The sequence below is a fragment of the Nematolebias whitei genome, chromosome 14 (assembly GCF_014905685.2).
Source record: "Nematolebias whitei isolate Nwh7 chromosome 14, NemWhi1, whole genome shotgun sequence".
Classification (NCBI taxonomy): domain Eukaryota; kingdom Metazoa; phylum Chordata; class Actinopteri; order Cyprinodontiformes; family Rivulidae; genus Nematolebias; species Nematolebias whitei.
In genome coordinates this window covers 35,099,246-35,116,074 of record NC_056511.1, presented here as the reverse complement: position 1 = coordinate 35,116,074, position 16,829 = coordinate 35,099,246, and the positions used below count along the sequence as shown (strand labels likewise).

Here is a 16,829-nt window from a genome sequence, read left to right as displayed (position 1 = left end):
AAACATGTCTTTGCAAATTTGCATAGTTTACATATTAGTAAACAACAATTACCATATGGAGACTAGAAAAATAGTTGGATGTTGGTTGTAAACCAGCTTTAAATGTGTGCATGTGTTTTTGATAGAGTCGGAGCTGAAACATTGAGTTTTATCAGTTTAAAAAAGTAAAGATAAAGCCTTTTCTCATCTACCGATTATGCCCAAATACTTGTTGGTTTGAAGCAGTGATTCGAAGGAGAGGAAAAAATGGTCAGCAATATGAACAATACAAGTGAGGACACTCTGCAGTCAGTTAAAATTGCAGACAGTCTTGGCAAGAAATGGACTATTTTTTTCATGACTAATAAATCATCGATCCCAGGCAAATTATATTTCTAAAACATCAATTCAAAAATTACCCAACTGCACACTTTATAAAGTGTTTCATCATCACAACATGCAATTAATCTACTGATTTGGGCTGTATTGCTTTTTATCAAGCCATCGAACAATGGGTACACGCACTGCATTATTCAACATGAATGCACTGTCAGTATTTTTTAAATACATATAAGAAATGTAAACGGAAGAAACAAAGGGAAAATATGGGCAATATTAATACCAACTTGAGTTTTCTTTCTGTAGGTAATTATTTGCATTTGCACACTTGCACTACTAATATTTTCCGAAAACAAACGATGGGAAAATAATATTTAACTCTAAGATCGCAGAACTTGTACTTTATTGCTTTCCTTTTCTTTGTTTATGATTGTATTTTTGTAATGTAAAGAACAACTTGAGTTCATGTTTTTGAAGTAATTTGAATGTATTTTCTGGCCCATTAGGTTTCTTGCATCAATCTGTCAACTTTTCTTTAAGTTTTACTTGTATTTTTTTGTCTGTTTTATATTAATTGACTTTTCTTTCTGGTCTTAATTGTGGTTGCTCTGCATGTTGTCATTTCAGTTAGAACTGGTTGACCAATTCAAAGCTGTACTTCACTGAAGTAGCTTCTTTTTTAATTTCCAATTTTCTTCTCTGCAGCTTTTGTGCTCAGCTGTGCGTTTCCCAAAGAGCCGGCTGGTGGAGAAGTTTCAGTAACGCATCTCCACGCTGGCGGAGAAGCCTTCTTTAGATGCTTCACTGGATACAAGCTGCAAGGTCCTAAAATGCTCATGTGTCGCAATGCAACTACACCTTACTGGAGCGGGAAAGAGCCCATATGTGTTGGTAAGGCAACCAAAATTCATTGGCCTGACATTCATTGTCTTTTCTTCTTTTGGCTGCTCACTTCTTCAGGGGTTGTCACAGCAAATGAACTCGCACTAAGACTTGGCAGTTGTTTTTAGGCCATATTCCTGGCGTGATGCAACTACAGTCCACCGAACTACCACAGCCCTCTGTTTGGAGCAGAGAGCTGCCTTCAAAGGTAGAGTTGCATTTGGGCCAAATAAATCAGACCCAACCCAGCCCCAGCCCGTAGACATAATTCCTGAGCCCCACCCGACCCGACGAATTAACAGTAATTACAGATCTAAACCCGAACCCCCTGACATTTTTAATTAAGCTTTGACTGCTTATATAGTTATTAATGGTCGTTGGCCACGCAGCTGATTAAAAGGGGGCAGAAGATAGGAGGCTGAGGGTTTTTTTGTCCTTTCATGGCTATCAAGACGCATTTAAACCCCTGCTTCTGTCTGCATTCTGCATTATTCAGACACGGACCCTGCTCTGACATGTCAGATATTTTGGGATCTTTGGATCGTCAGCTGTGCGTGTCTGCTGAACACAGCGGCTGAATGAACGTCTATTTGGGCTTTGATGGATCGCTGTCTGGCAGTATAGTCCCATCTGAAGCTTAACTGATTTTTTTACATCTTTCAGTGTCGATCAGCGTGCGGTCAAATGGCCGCGTATGACTGGTGATTGTATGGCAAGCCAGGTTGCCATATATTGGATCGTCAGCAGTGCACGTCCGCTGATGCAATCAAAAGCCAGACACCAGCCCAGCCCACACGTTAAGCACATTATTATGGCCCGGCACGGCCCTAATCCGGGCCGGGCCGGGCTGGGCTCCAGGCTCCGGGCTCTGGGCTCCGGGTTTGGGTTAGAAATGACAGCTCTAATCTAGGGCACCCGGGGGAGCAGATGGTGGGGGTTAAGGGCCTCACTCAAGGGCCCAGAGTGGGGCAAATGAGGATGGAGGCAAGTGTGACTACTTCACCTTTCCCACCCACATTTTGATGTTGTTGGTCCAGGGAGTCGAAACGGCGACCTTCTAATTACAGACTCGCCTTCTCTAACCTCTGCGCCACCACTCCCCCTATTTTCTCTAATCTGATTTTTTTTTATTATTAAGTTTAAAAAAAAATTAAAACTCACTCAATTAAATGTTATTTATGGAGTGTGGGAAAGATTTGCTATTAACTTTTCATAAGACATGACCTTCAGGGACGTGAACAATTATTTAACAAACATGTTTAAATTCACTCTTAATTGTTCCTAAATATTTCTGTATTAATGTGAGGAATTTTCAGAACAATTTAAACAATTAAAATCACGAGCGAAATAAATCATTAAGCAACCTAAGAACATAAGTGGAGTGAATCATTTTCTCTCCAGGTTTCTTCGAGGAAACAGGTAATTTTGATTAATGAACGCTTTCTCTAGCTGGTCTCCTGCCGAGTTGATTTGAGAGGCCGACTGTGCACAGAGAGCTGTTCTTTGGAGATGAGGCAAAACAAAGCCATTGGACGTGGCTGCCATTACTATAACACGTCTGTCTGTCTCCTGCTGTTGAAGGCTCATCTGACTGTTCCGGCTTTTTACTCCGGCTGCCTGCAGCTGCTCTCAAATGATAGTGTTACTGCTGCCATTTTGCCATGCTTTTTTCTAAGTATCAGACACCCAGAGACCCAGGAGAGCTGCCTAGTGTTGTTCAGCTACAGTTCACTGGAGATCGATGCAATCTGTGCACAGACAGGAACTTTCTTCTAAAATCCTGCTTCCACAGTTTCATTACATTTTTTTTTTCATTGAGTTTTACCCTCTAACTCTTTATCCTCTTTCTTTGTTTTTGCTGTTTCTTCCCATTTAGCGTCCTGTGGAGGGATGATAAAAAATGCCACCACTGGTCGTATTGTCTCTCCTGGTTTTCCCGGCAATTACAGCAACAATCTGACCTGCCACTGGGTGCTGGAAGCCCCTGAGGGCTACCGGCTTCACATTCATTTTGAGAAGGTTGCTTTGGCAGAAGATGATGACAGGTACTCAATGCATGACATAAATGTAAACGTTCACCCATCAGCCACAACATTACAATCACATGTTGTTGTCAAGTTGTTCCTCTTGCCACTAAACATTAAGCTCTTGAAGGCATGGACTCCAATATAACTTTAAAGTTGTGCTGAGTTATTTGACAACTGTTGCTCAATAGGAAATACTATAAAAGAGCGGTTCAAATTTTTTAAATTGTTTTTTTGTGAACAATGGATATACTACTTGTTTTATATACAGTAGTTCCTCGTTTATCACAGGGGATCTGTAACAGGAAGTCCCGCGATAAGTGAAAAACCGCAAAGTAGGGATAGTAGTACAAGTTGTAAGTAGTAGTTTATTTTAGTATTCATATATATATATATACATATATATATATATATATATATATATATGTATATATACATATAATCTAAATGCTCTTAAAAAGCACAGATTGTCATGATTTCAGCTCCCTTCCTCGTCTGCTCTTTGCTACTTGCAAGTGTTTATGGCCACGCCCACTTCTCTGCTCTGCACACTGAACAGCTGATCATCTGCAGCAGGAAGCTTATCCAGCAATATGAGCTGCACAACAGTGCAGGAGGAAGCTTTTTTCTGCAACTCTGGGTTGCATAAATGTGCAGCAGGTGCTAGATAATTTAAAATAATATATTTTAAATAGCAGTACGGTGGCGCAACTGGTAGAGCTGCTGCCTCTCAGCGAGAAGGTCCTTGGTTCAAACCCCGGTCCAGGGGCCTTTCTGGGTGGAGTTTGCATGTTCTCTCTGTGCATGCGTGGGTTTTCTCCGGGTGCTCCGGTTTCCTCCCACAGACCAAAAACATGCATGTTAGGCTGATTGGTAACTCTAAATTGTCCCTAGGTGTGAGTGAGAGAGTGAATGGTTGTTTGTCTCGTTTGTCTCTGTGGCCCTGTGATGGACTTGCGACCCGTCCAGGGTGTACCCCGCCCCTCGCACAGTGATTGCTGGACATGGGCACCAGCGACCCCCGTGACCCAAATTGGAATAAACGGGTAAAGAAAATGGATGGATGGATGGATATTTTAAATAAAAATCCCATGCCGAACGTGCGGCTCATCCATCAATCAGCCAATTGTGTGTCGTGTCCAATCTTATTTTGAAAAACCGTGATAAAGCGAGTCCGTGATAAACGAACTGCAAAGTACCGAGGTACTACTGTAGATCTTTAAATGAGCTTAGTTTAGAGAAATACAGTTAAATCAGACCCGTTGATCAGCTAAAAACTAATCTGAATGAGGCCAAGACTGAAAAAAAACTTAAGGGGAATTTTTATTTCAAGGGAAGTTGCTGCTATCATAGAAAAGCTGTTGCCAAAAAAATAAGTATTTGATCATTTAAATTCTTGAAGCGGATCGTAAAATGTTAAATAGCCACATGAATACGAATCCAAAGTGTGACATTATCAAAAGTGTCACACTGCCCTTGCCAGCTTGCATTTTTTAAAAGTCTGAGTCATCAGACCAGACCTTCTTCTACTTCTCCATGATCCAGTTTGTAACTGTTTCCTTACTTCAAATTTATTTGGTAGAGAGCATGTCAGGTACCCTAACCACCTTTGGTCCACACAGCCCATACACAAAACAAGCCATGATGCACTGGGATTTCTGACAACTCAGTGTCTGAACTGGTGTTTACGTTTTCAGCCATTTGAGCCCTTTTATTCTGTCAGACAACACTAGTCAGCTTTTGTTCTCCAAGTGTGTCAATGGGCCATGACAACTCATGACCCTGTTACCCATTTATCAGTTTCTCCTTCTGAAACACTCATGGAAGGGTCCTAACCTCAGAAGACTGAAGGAACTTCCCACCAGGAGCCGCAGTTGTGGAGATGCTATGACCCAGACATATAGCATCATAATTTGGCTCTTGTCAAAATCACTTAATTCCACCAGACTGCCCCCATTTTGTTCTGCTTCTAACACATCAACTTCAAGGACAAAAAGTTCACTTCCTGTCAACTGCAAGGTGTCATTGCAATTCTTTAAACTCAGAGTTCAGTGTTTCTCACTTTTCCTGTAAGTGGCTATGGCTGATTGGTACACTGGGAGCACAGTTAGAATGTATATGTGAATCTTCAGCTGATATTTGTTTTATGCTTTTAACTCATTGTCTGGATAACAGTCTCCATGTAGATTGAACCAAAACTCTCAAGGGTACCTAATAACCAAAGTCTGTTGAAAGATTACAATTTATTTTTATTTATCGTTATTTAAGAGGATTCTGCAAAGCATATAAACTGTAAAAATCATGATTGAATCAAACAAGAGATTCTGTTGAATGCATGGATGTCCATCACATTGGAGTGGTTTTATGCAACAACAGTTTTTACAACTGCAACTGGAAGAAAGAGTTGTTTTCAGGCATTTTCACTTTTTTCTCCATCCTATTCTGTTCAAGTCTCTTTTATCTTCTATGTTATTTCTCCGTTTTCCCTCAGATTGTTGATAAAAAATGGCAACAACATAGATTCTCCTCCCATCTACGACTCCTACGAGGTTGAATACTTGCCAAATGAAGGACTGCTTAGTACTGGACGTTACCTGTTTGTAGAGTTTACCACAGATGGGACAATGACTTCCACTGGTGTAGCCATCCGATATGAAGGCAAGCAGAAAATGCAAATTGTAAAATTGTCTGATTGTATCCTGTCCACCTCTTTAGTCTAGCAATTATTTTTCTTCCCACAGCCTTTGCAAAAGGGATGTGCTATGAACCTTTTGTGAAGTATGGCAACTTCAGCAGCAGCGACTCCACCTATCGCATGGGAGCTGTGGTTGAATTCTCATGTGACCCTGGCTACACGCTGGAGCAAGGCTCTGTAGTGATTGAGTGTGTAGATTCACAAAACCCACAGTGGAATGAGACAGAGCCAGCCTGCAGAGGTAAGTCAACAGATTGCACTGGTTTAAGTATACCTGTGGGGCATTAAGTCTTAAAAAACAAGCTTCTTGTAAAGAATTCATTCAAATATCTCTGACCTAAGAACCCAAGACTTAAATTGTGTCTGCTTGATCATTTCAGGAGGTAGTGAAGTCTTTGTTCAAATTAAGTACCACCAGCAGTTAACCATATCTTCATAAGCTGCTTTCCTCTGATCCGTGATAAATTTTCCCCTAAAATTATAGCAATGATTTACTTTGATACGTGTGCTGACGGGGTACATTTTAGAAGCGCTTCAGATGAAAGATATACAATAGCTGCCCTCAGTTGAACATGGCACAGTGCACAGGCTATGCACAATATTTAATAACAGCCTGCTAAAGCTTTTCCTCTTTATCGCACTCTTGCCACAGACACATGCACCCAAACGCAACATGCTGACCTCACTCAGCTTCTTTAATGCCTGCGTGGTCGTTTCATCACAGAGTGGAATTGAAAAGCTTGCTTGTATTGTGAGATATGGCAAACTTAAATGCTTGCTCTTTGGGGTCATGGTCACCAAGTAGCTCATTGTTAGTTTTGCAAAGATCCAGCCAAGAAACTTGCACTTTCCATTACATCAGTTGGGTTTTTTTTTGTTTTTTTTTTTAACTTAAGCTACTCTCAGATTCTGCTGTAACTGTTTTGGACTTGCACGGGTCACAGGCTTGCAGCCAGGCCTCATGGTCCTGTTCATCACAAATGGAAAATTTAACAACCAGCCCATACAATAAATAAAAGCACAGTATAGGTGAGATACTGGCCAAAGAGCTTCTGCTGTTCAATCCTTGAGTGTACGCTTTAGCGCCTCTGCTACCTCCAGATCTGATGTTAGTGTTCCTGTATTAGCAAAGCCAACATCACTGTGTGCTTCTATCATCTGCCTATCAAAGTCTAACATCCTCAGTCATTGAGGCTAAATGACAACCTCTTCCCTTTTAAAATACCACCAGCCACAAGTCACTGATCAGTTCCAACAATGTTCAGTCAGGTCATCTGGACGGTTTCTTTTTTTGCTGAGATGTTTCATCCTTCAATCAAAGGACTTCTTCAGTCTGAGGAGCCACCAAAAACAACTAATTCTCCCAAACAGCATACTCCATAGTGGAAAAAAAAAAAAAAAAGTTTGCTGGTGATACGATGGCCTCCGGGGCCCGCTTTCTCCCTTGTCATCTCCTCTAAGAAAGTAATGCCAAAGTGGTTCAAAACACCAAAGTTCATGCTCAATCATCCAGGTGTAAAATCCAACAATGTTCAGTCAGGTCATCTGGACAGTTTCTTTTTCTTTTTTTTTTTTTTTTTTTTTTTTTTTTGCTGAGATGTTTTGTCCTTCATCCAAATCGTCCTTCATCCAAAGGACTTCTTCAATCTGAGGAGCCACAAAACAAAACAATCTCAGAGGGGTTGATGGCGGGCCCCAAAGGCCATCTTAGCACCAACAAACTGGTTTTTTTTTTCACTTTGAAGTGTGCTGTTGATGGGAATCAGTTTTGTTTTGTGGCTCCTCAGATTGAAGACATATTTTGTATCAAGGACGAAACGTCTAAGCAAAAAAATAAACCATCCAGATGACCTGACTGAACATTGTTGGGTTTTGTACCTGGATTGTTGAGCATGAACTTTGGTGTCACAGATCAGTTCTTTCTCAAAAGCAACATGTTGCATTCACTGTCTGCTCACCACACAAGAGTAGAAAGTCAAATCTACCTCTGGCTTCTGAGCTACACAATTAGCTAATGAAGATTACTTGTGCAGTACTTTTAAAGCACATAAAATACAATGACTGTGTGTTGCTCCTGCATCCTACTATAATCGCAAAGCCCCTTCTAGTTTGTGCTTGACTAAGCAAAATGTAGAAGTTCCATTCATAGTGAAACTATATGTTTTTTTTTTTGTTTGTTTTGTTTTTTCCTGCAAGACAGAATTCAATGCAGAATCCAAATTTTCCAATCTGACACCCTTTAAAGGACTAAAAACATGCAAGTGACAAGAAGTTTCAAACATAGTTTTACCACAGGAGCACAAGACAGGTTATGAGTGAGCTATTAAAGTCCATTAAATCGAGTTAAAAGGTAATTTGTGTATCAATGTACTGATGTACAACAGAGTAAGCTTTGTTGGTCCTGCATCTCAATATTTGTTCCTGTTTGTTTTCTGTCGTCAACCCGTGTGTTCCAGCTGTGTGCAGTGGAGAGATCACCGACTCTGCTGGTGTGGTGCTGTCTCCTAATTGGCCCGAGGCCTACGACAAGGGGCAGGACTGCATCTGGGGTATCCATGTGGAAGAGGACAAGAGGATCATGCTTGACATTCAAGTGTAAGAATCTATAACCAGGTCTAAGATTACACAGGGAAGTCTTGGAGTCAGGTACGAGGGCAGATTGAGTCAACATTATCCTTAGACATAAATCCACTCACTTCTTGTTACTTTATCCACACTTCTTTTACCACAGACATACATCCACAAAGAAAAGTGTTTTTAGCATCAGTCATTAATTAGACTTTTTATATTTATTTGTGCATCCGCCTACATTAAGAATTCTGTACTGCTTCCAGCTTGCTCTCTGACCAGATTAGCCAGTAAGCCTCCCTGCTCTCACTTCCCTGGTGTCTGCCTCCAAGTTGGCTTTGAAATGAATACGCTCTGGCAGTGAACTACTCTGAGCCACTTATCCAGTCTACCCAACTGTAATTCAGCACACATGTACATATGTCAAAAACAAGACACATGCACACAAACTCACATTCACTCATCGCTTTCTCACAAGTGTCAGATTCTACACCCACACACAGACACCTGCATTCTCTTTTCAGCTACTTGCATTTTTTTTCCTTATATATATATATATAAAAAAAAATCAACTTTAGTTCACACATTAAAATCAGCATGTTGTTCTAATATTAGTTAGCTGTAGCAAAATATTAATCAGTGGACAGATTTTAAGGACACTCTTGTCTACATCTGATTATCTTACTGAACAACCTGATCAAATGTAAAAATGTCAGGCAGTTTTTTTAAATATTGAGCAAAAATTTGGCGTGGTAGTAGTCGAGCCATCCCCAGTTTATACTACTATGTACAGTTTATATACTATGTTTCTGTAAAGTGCCCTGAGACAACTTTGTTGTGAGTTGGCACTATATAAAAAAAACTGAATTGAATTGAATTTATCTAATAAACCACACATTTTAATGACAGATTATAGCAAAACTCTCCAAAATAATAATTGGATGTACCTCTACAACTGATTATATTACGGAGACTACTTTATTGATGCCACAGCTAGTTGATCTTAGCCAACACAAGGATGGTCATAACTTGATCAAATTTACATGAATTGAGCAAATAATTGATCGAGTAGTAGCTGAGATTAATCCTCAACACATACTTTGACCTCTAACAAATGTACCTAAATCAGTCGTGTTAATTCCTGGTTCTGAGCCCTTATCCTGCATGCTTTAGATGTGAGATTTGACACAACTTATTTTAATAAGTGAGGTATCGACAAGCATCTACTGGACTCAAAAACCTGCAGAAGAGCACGGAAATTGTTAAAACATGCAGGATAGTGGCCCTCGAGTACCAGGATTGGGTATCACTGACCTAGATATTGCAAAAAGGCATAAACTTATGCATAACGTGATTAACAAGGTTTAACCAAAACAACTATAAATCTGTCTCTTTGTATTAATAGAAGATCTTAGGTTAAAATTATGACTTAAAAAGTGACGGGTGGTGAGATTTTTTTAAACGAATGCTAAGTTTTTAGTCTATTTGGATCTATCACTTGACCTGGAATAAGCAATTCCAGTAGCATCACCATGCACATCCATTCTATATTTAGCACAAAACCATGCAGTTTAGGTAATCTGTGTTATTGCTTGGAGCACTTGCAGAGAGCGAGGCACACAGAGTTTAACTAGTGGGAATACTGCCTGAGGTTCAGCCAAACACAGCCAGTGGATATAATTAATAATAAATGAAATAATAAAATGGCTGGTATTGTAAGAAGTTGGTTACAGTGGTCATTTAAGCTCATGCGTGCGTTTGCTTCCTCCGCGTTAGATTATTTTCCACATCCATGAATCTTTCCGGACAGTCCGTTTAATTATGACATGAGGTGTGGAATCAGTGCCGACAGATTTCAATCCTCTGCAGTAATAGATCATCTATCAAACAAATCAAATCACCATCATCGTTACAGCAAATCTCTCGAGGACATGAGCATGTAGAGCTGTAGATATGATGAATCACCCCTGATTAGAAAAACTTCATTGGGTTAAAGATTTATAAGTCAAACCTACTCCAGAACACACATTAGCATATGATCACATAAGAGCTTATTGGCATTTAGCTCAAAATCACCCCTATTATGGCATATAGTCAGTTCCAAATCATGTTTTGTTCACTTCAGAACTGACTTAAATCAAAGTAAATACAGTGACACAAACAGCTTCAAAGCTAACTACTAGTGTAAGAATGATCAAACTGTGTGGTGTTTTTGCAGGAGTATATTTTATTGAAGAGGTAACGTGGTGTACATCACAGCTGAATTTAGATTTAGTCACATTTATAAAGAGGGGGGGATTGCTGACTCACTGAAGTTATGATTCAGTGTAGCAGTTTAGTTTAATAATTCATTGGTTTATTCCTGGATGCTCTCATCAACAATCACTGAAAAGCTGTGACTTTTCAATCTGTGCTGCGGTGTGTTTGGCTCCCACGTCCGTGGCCGAAATATAACCATTGACTGGGTTTGCATCAACTTTGAGTGTATTTTTATTGAAAATATTTGTTAATCTCTTACAATTAAAGGCCTAGCATTCCTTCAATGTATGCATTTGGTCACAAGCATTCCTGTCAGAGACTTAGAAATAATCTTGTGTTAAGAAATTAAAAACATTAATAGCTGTTTTGGTCAAACCTGGAAAATATGGTGCACGATCTGTAACTGTAGTGTGTGTAGTGACTCCCAGCTGCTTTTACATTACATTTGAACCTAGTATCTGTAAAGCTGCCTTAGCTACAGCTGCTTTTGTGTTGGTTAAGTTTGATGAGCTGTAGTGATCATCAATAATTTAAATAACTCCCAAAGTTAATCATTCGTAGATGGACATCTGGTGATTATTTTGAGAATTTCAGATAAATGGTCCCCATTGTTGATGAGATATTTTGCTAACAATCAGACAAAGCTGACTTCAATAGGTGTTGCCAATGTTTTAAACAGATATCTTGCACAATTAGTGTTTAAAATATGTGTTGCAGATTATTTTTAGCTACAAATACATGATGTTTAAGCTTATTTGTACAGTAGGGATAAGTTACAAACATGTTTGTATTTTAAAGGCCAGTTGGCTGTGGCAGCCATATAGAAATAAGTTGGTTTCAAAGTTTATTCAGTTGTATTTCCACAGAAAATGAATACTTGTTGAAATTTTCAATAAAATGTGGTTCATGAGATATTTTGCCAACATGATAGATGAACAAACACATACCTGTTTTTAACTTTTTGGAGCAAGGCAAAAATACATTTTTGGACAAGACCAGAAGGGTTTGTGAAAATGTGGCCTGTCCTGCACATGCACAGTTTTGTTTGATACGCATCAAACATGGCAGCTTTTGCACATCACTTTCCCAAACTTTATCCTTGAGATATAAGCCGTCATTCTGAATGATCTGCAGATTTTGGAATAATGGCAATAGAGGATCCCAGCAAAACTCAGCGTCTGAATACCACCCAGGGCTTAATGTGACCTTGCATCCCTTTCTCTTCTTTAGCTGGAGATTAGGATTCGACGATTAATGCCTGTTGAAATATAGCAGTGCACCTTGGGTAAAAAAAAAAAAAGATCAGAGGGGATTTTTTCCCATGCAGAAGTAAACAAGGTTGATTTGAGGTAATCTGATTTCCATTCAGAGGTCTTTGCTTTAATTGCACCACCTGAAAGTTTGTTTTAATCCGAGCCACAGGAGGATGCTCACTGTAAATTAACAGTGCTGCGGCCGCCTTTAGTTTATCTCAAAGTCGGTCAGGCGTGGCTGTCTCAGGCAGCTGGAACAGCCCGCTGATCCCCGCAGACCCAGGCCATTACCTTTGTGTCCGGTCCGTTTAGCTCGGAAGAAGCATTCCTAAAGGCTCGGTCAACATGCAATTTGTGTCAAACGTGTGTTTGCGTGCAGAGAAAGGCTCTTGTGGATAAGAGCTGTCTCATTATGAGGGTGGCAACACACTTTTCCCACATTAATGAGAATGTTTTCTGTGTTATCATTCATCACTGTGCCTGTGCTGGCAATTACAGAGGAGCAGTGTGCATAATGAGGACTGATTAATTAATTTAGGCCAAACAGGAGGGCTGGCTCTTTACTAATTAGCATGGAGCGTGGCTCGAGCAAGAGCCAGGAACAAGAGGTTACAGCTGATATCCCCACCTGTGGAACAAATAGGAGACTAGTTCACATATGGATTAGCATTCGGAGTGTGACTGTATATGATTCACAGAGCAACACAATCACTGGTGTTTGTGTGTTTACTGACCAGTAACATAGATTGGGTTTCTAGAGCCCTCGGGTGGAGACTCTGTGAACTACAAGTCGGCTTCTGTTGGGGGTTCTGTGCATGTTGGTCTGTAGATTTAACTTTAGACTTTTAGAACAAACCACATGTCATGCATACATGTTAAGGAGCTGTAGATTTAAGCATTACACTGAAAGCAATTTATATTCTGTTTGAGTAACTCAAAAAATAACTGTGGCTTCTTTCAACTTGTCAGATGGGTGAAGGAGACAAATGCCTTAAGGCTTGAGCAACAAAAAAAAAAACCTGTCCTCTTTGCATCCCTTTTGCTGAAGTTGGCTGGTTAGATTAGTATGCCACAGAGTTTTCATACATTCTCTCAGTTTTCTTAGATTTTGAAACACTGTAAACCAGTTCCACAAGGCCAAGCTTATTCTGTGGTACCAATTTACAATAAGTGTTTTTTTTATGTATTGTTTGTGAGTTGTTAAACACACTAGAAAGCAATATTAAGGATTTATAAATGAGTGCATAGGCAGGTGAGTAGATAGTATGAATATCTTCTTGTATATAGTGTACCAAACATGAAAGTGAACCATGTTCAATAATTATGTTATATTTTAACCTAGTATCTTGGTATTTTTATCCATCCATCCATTATATTTTACCCACTTCTTCCTGTTCGGGTCATGGTGGTCACTGGTGTCCATATCCAGCAGTCACTGTGCGAGAGGCTGGACAGGTCTCCAGTTCGTCACAGGGAAAAACGTGGAGACGAGACAAACCACCGTTCTCTCTCTCACTCGCACCTAGGGACAATTTTAGTTACCAGTCAGCCTAACTTGCATGTTTCTGGTCTGTGGGAGGAAACCGGAGTACCTGTGACTGAATGGTTAGAGCAGTCCTCCTCCAATGTGAGAGTTGGGGGTTCAATTCCACCAGAAGTCACATGCTGAAGTGTCCCTGGGCAAGACGCTGGATTCCTCATTGCCTCCAATGTGTGTCCCATCGATGTACGAACGTGATCTAAAAGCACTGATTAATCTCTAAAGCTTCAGAGTAGCTTTGTATAGATCTAGTAAAGTGCTGTATGAATGGGTAAGTGAGGGCACAGATTGTAGTGTAAAGTGCTTTGAGTACCTTGATCAGATATAAAGGTGCTATACGGTTCATTTACCATTTACCTGGAGAAAACCCACGCATGCACAGAGAGAACATGCAAACTCCACACAGAAAGGTCCCTGGCTGGGATTCAATCCAGCGACCTTCTTACTGAGAGGCAACAGCTCTAGCAACTGAGCCACCATGTCACTTGTATATTCATATTTAATCAACTCATCAGCCAAAAATAAACTTTGTAGCTACCTGTAGTTATGTTTTGTGCAGGTAACTAAAGCCACAAGTTAACTGTTTTATACACATACGAGTTGGACTTTGACAACCAGAGTGCAGGGTCCAATGGAAAGTTTGAGGAACACTGCAGATTGAGTACTTGTCAAGTACAGGCTGCATGGTTGACTTGCTCGAGGTGTAAAAAATAATTGCACCGCCAGCCCATGGAAAACATAATTGTGCTGCACGGCTGGACCGTATGTTGACCGTACGTATATGAAATGCACTTAGCCAGTCTCGTGCGCAGTACAGGTTGCACATGTGATGCAAGTGGTTAGGACGTGACAATCAAATCACTCCTGAGGTTATGTGACACAGTGTGAGCAGTGCGGTATGAAAAGAAGGTCCACAGCAGCATATTTTATTTCTTTCAACTGGTGAACATTGTACTGTCTGTAGGAGTCATCGGTTTGAATGTTAGAAAAGGGCACCCAAGGAAATAAGGAGCAAGAGTAAAGTCTACTGCACCTCTAGAGAAGAAACAGCCTGAAAATAATCTTGACCCTTGAGTTGTGTGTGGGTCGTGTTCACTGTGTGCTAGCCACATGTAGGTAGATAGATATACTCCTTATTTTAAGGCTACACCATTACCAAGTGTACCTGTGTAGCACTTTGAGAAACATGACTTGAACAATGACTAGCAGGATGTCTGACTACACTGGAAGCTCACGTTCTTTACAAAGTGCATGCATTTTTTTGATTCTTTCTTTTTTTTGTAAGACCAGTACAATTTGCATGTGTAACAATAGTCTCCAGTGGCCAGTCTGATATAGCTTCTACAAGAACTAAACACACATTAAGTGATGAGCAAGCATGGTTTGGCCAAATGTTTTGCCTTAAAGTGCCCATGGGCTTTTCTTGACAAATGTATTTAAAATTAATCAGGTAATCGGTGTAAATAGACGACAAATAAGTGTTGGCTCACTAGAAATAAGTGGTCCTTTTCATCTAACGCACTGTAATTTATTTTGACTTAAATGCTAACGGCTCAACAAATCAAACATTAAAAACTACTTATTGATCATTTATATGAGTATCCATATTGTAACGTGATACCATGTTATAAAATATATTTACTTTATGCTTTCAGTTTTGCATTTGATATTTTATCTGTGGTTTTATCATCCTAACCAGTCTTTGCCTCTGGCTAGTTACACCTGCATCAAACAGCTGTTGTCAGCACTGAAATATTTTGATTCATTCAAAGTTTTCAAATAAAATGCAAACGGATATATTGAATGGAATAAAAATAAATTCTCTCCTTTAATGATTTTCCAACACAGGATGGGAAATGACTGTTTTTCAACACTTGTAGGGGCAATCGTTAGGAAGAAGTCAGGTGAATGGCTTTTGGATGATGTTATTACTCTGTTGCTTCATAGAGGAAAATTGTTAAGTCGTTAGATGTGTAAGTGCTGAATGAAATCTCAGTGCATTTGGCTTTTTAAAATTTATTTATTTGTATTTATTCATTTTGTGGTGTTACCATGGTTTTGAAGCAGAAAGTTAAATGACTTGATAGGGTCAATTAAAGTAAGTTTGACTGCAAATTACTTAAAGTGAATAAGGAGAAACTTTTGTGTGTGCATGTGTGGGAGTGTAAAACACATTTAAACATGCAGCCATTGGAACAAATCACTTTATCAGTGCCAACTGGCAGACTCACATCCTTCCTTCATGTGTAGTCTAAATGCAGAGGACCCTTTGGGAGGGGGGCGATGAACAGCAGCGCAGTGAAAAGCCTTGATGACATAATCAGCAGGTGGAGGAACGCTTGAATAGGAGTGTGAAATACAGAGAAAATAAAGTCACAATCAAGTTTTTCTGCAATTAAACCAAAGAGAGTTGTCAGTTTGGTTGTGCAGACAGCTATTTTCTTGCAGTCCGTAAACACACTTCTTCTCGGAAAAAAACGGGAAAACATAAATCACAATAAAAGGCACAGACTAGCAGCATTTTATTTCTGAAAAATACCTGACTTTATTCTTCTAATTCTCTCTAAAAATGCCTGTACCTTACACACATGGATTTATCCAATGGGAGAATGTTTTCCAAAACTTTCCACAAGTTGATGGTCAGTGTCATTCTTTGTCATTAGGACATGAACTACGGTATATATTGTTTTTATCTATTGTGTAATTAGTGATCAGCCATTTGACTGCTGATAGTTGTTCTGAAAAGGCAGAGATTATTAAAAAATAGCATTCCTTTAAGAAATGCATATTGATTTTGAACAAATTTCTTGTGAGATGTATGTGAGGCCTCATGCAAGGCCAGGGAATTATCAGGTATCTCTTGTAAATGAGTCCCAGAGGCTCAATGGGATTAACCTGTATAAATAAAGGTTGAATAAATCATCTCTAAGTATTACATGAGGGGGACTCCAACACATTAACACAGCAAATTTTAGCTCAATATAAATATAGGCCTGAATTTTTCTGACATCTGTTGGCATTTGAAGTTTGACTGACTGTGGTGGCCAGTTTGAATCAAGTTAAATTCAAAATCATCTGTAGATGTATATCCAATAATTATTTGCTGAGAGTTTCATCAAGGTCCATCATTAGTTTCTTTAGATATTTTGCTAACAGAAAGATAGGATTGGCTCAGAACACTAATATCAAAACTTTCACAAGAATCTAATGGGATCTCTTATTGCTTGGAGTATGTGATGGGGATGATTCTCAGTTACAACCACAAACATTTTTATCTCAACATCTATGAA

General features: G+C 39.6%; 1 protein-coding gene across 1 annotated transcript in view; it reads left to right on the top strand.

Moving 5' to 3' along the window:
* LOC119420642 (seizure protein 6 homolog) overlaps positions 1 to 16,829 on the top strand; it is a 199,489-nt gene that overhangs the window by 172,106 nt on the left and 10,554 nt on the right. Inside the window, exons 5-9 of the mRNA XM_037688061.1 lie at positions 1,024 to 1,209; positions 3,077 to 3,245; positions 5,716 to 5,882; positions 5,966 to 6,160; positions 8,376 to 8,514. Of these exons, the coding sequence (XP_037543989.1) occupies positions 1,024 to 1,209; positions 3,077 to 3,245; positions 5,716 to 5,882; positions 5,966 to 6,160; positions 8,376 to 8,514 (856 nt within the window). The remainder of the gene's footprint in view (positions 1 to 1,023; positions 1,210 to 3,076; positions 3,246 to 5,715; positions 5,883 to 5,965; positions 6,161 to 8,375; positions 8,515 to 16,829) is intronic.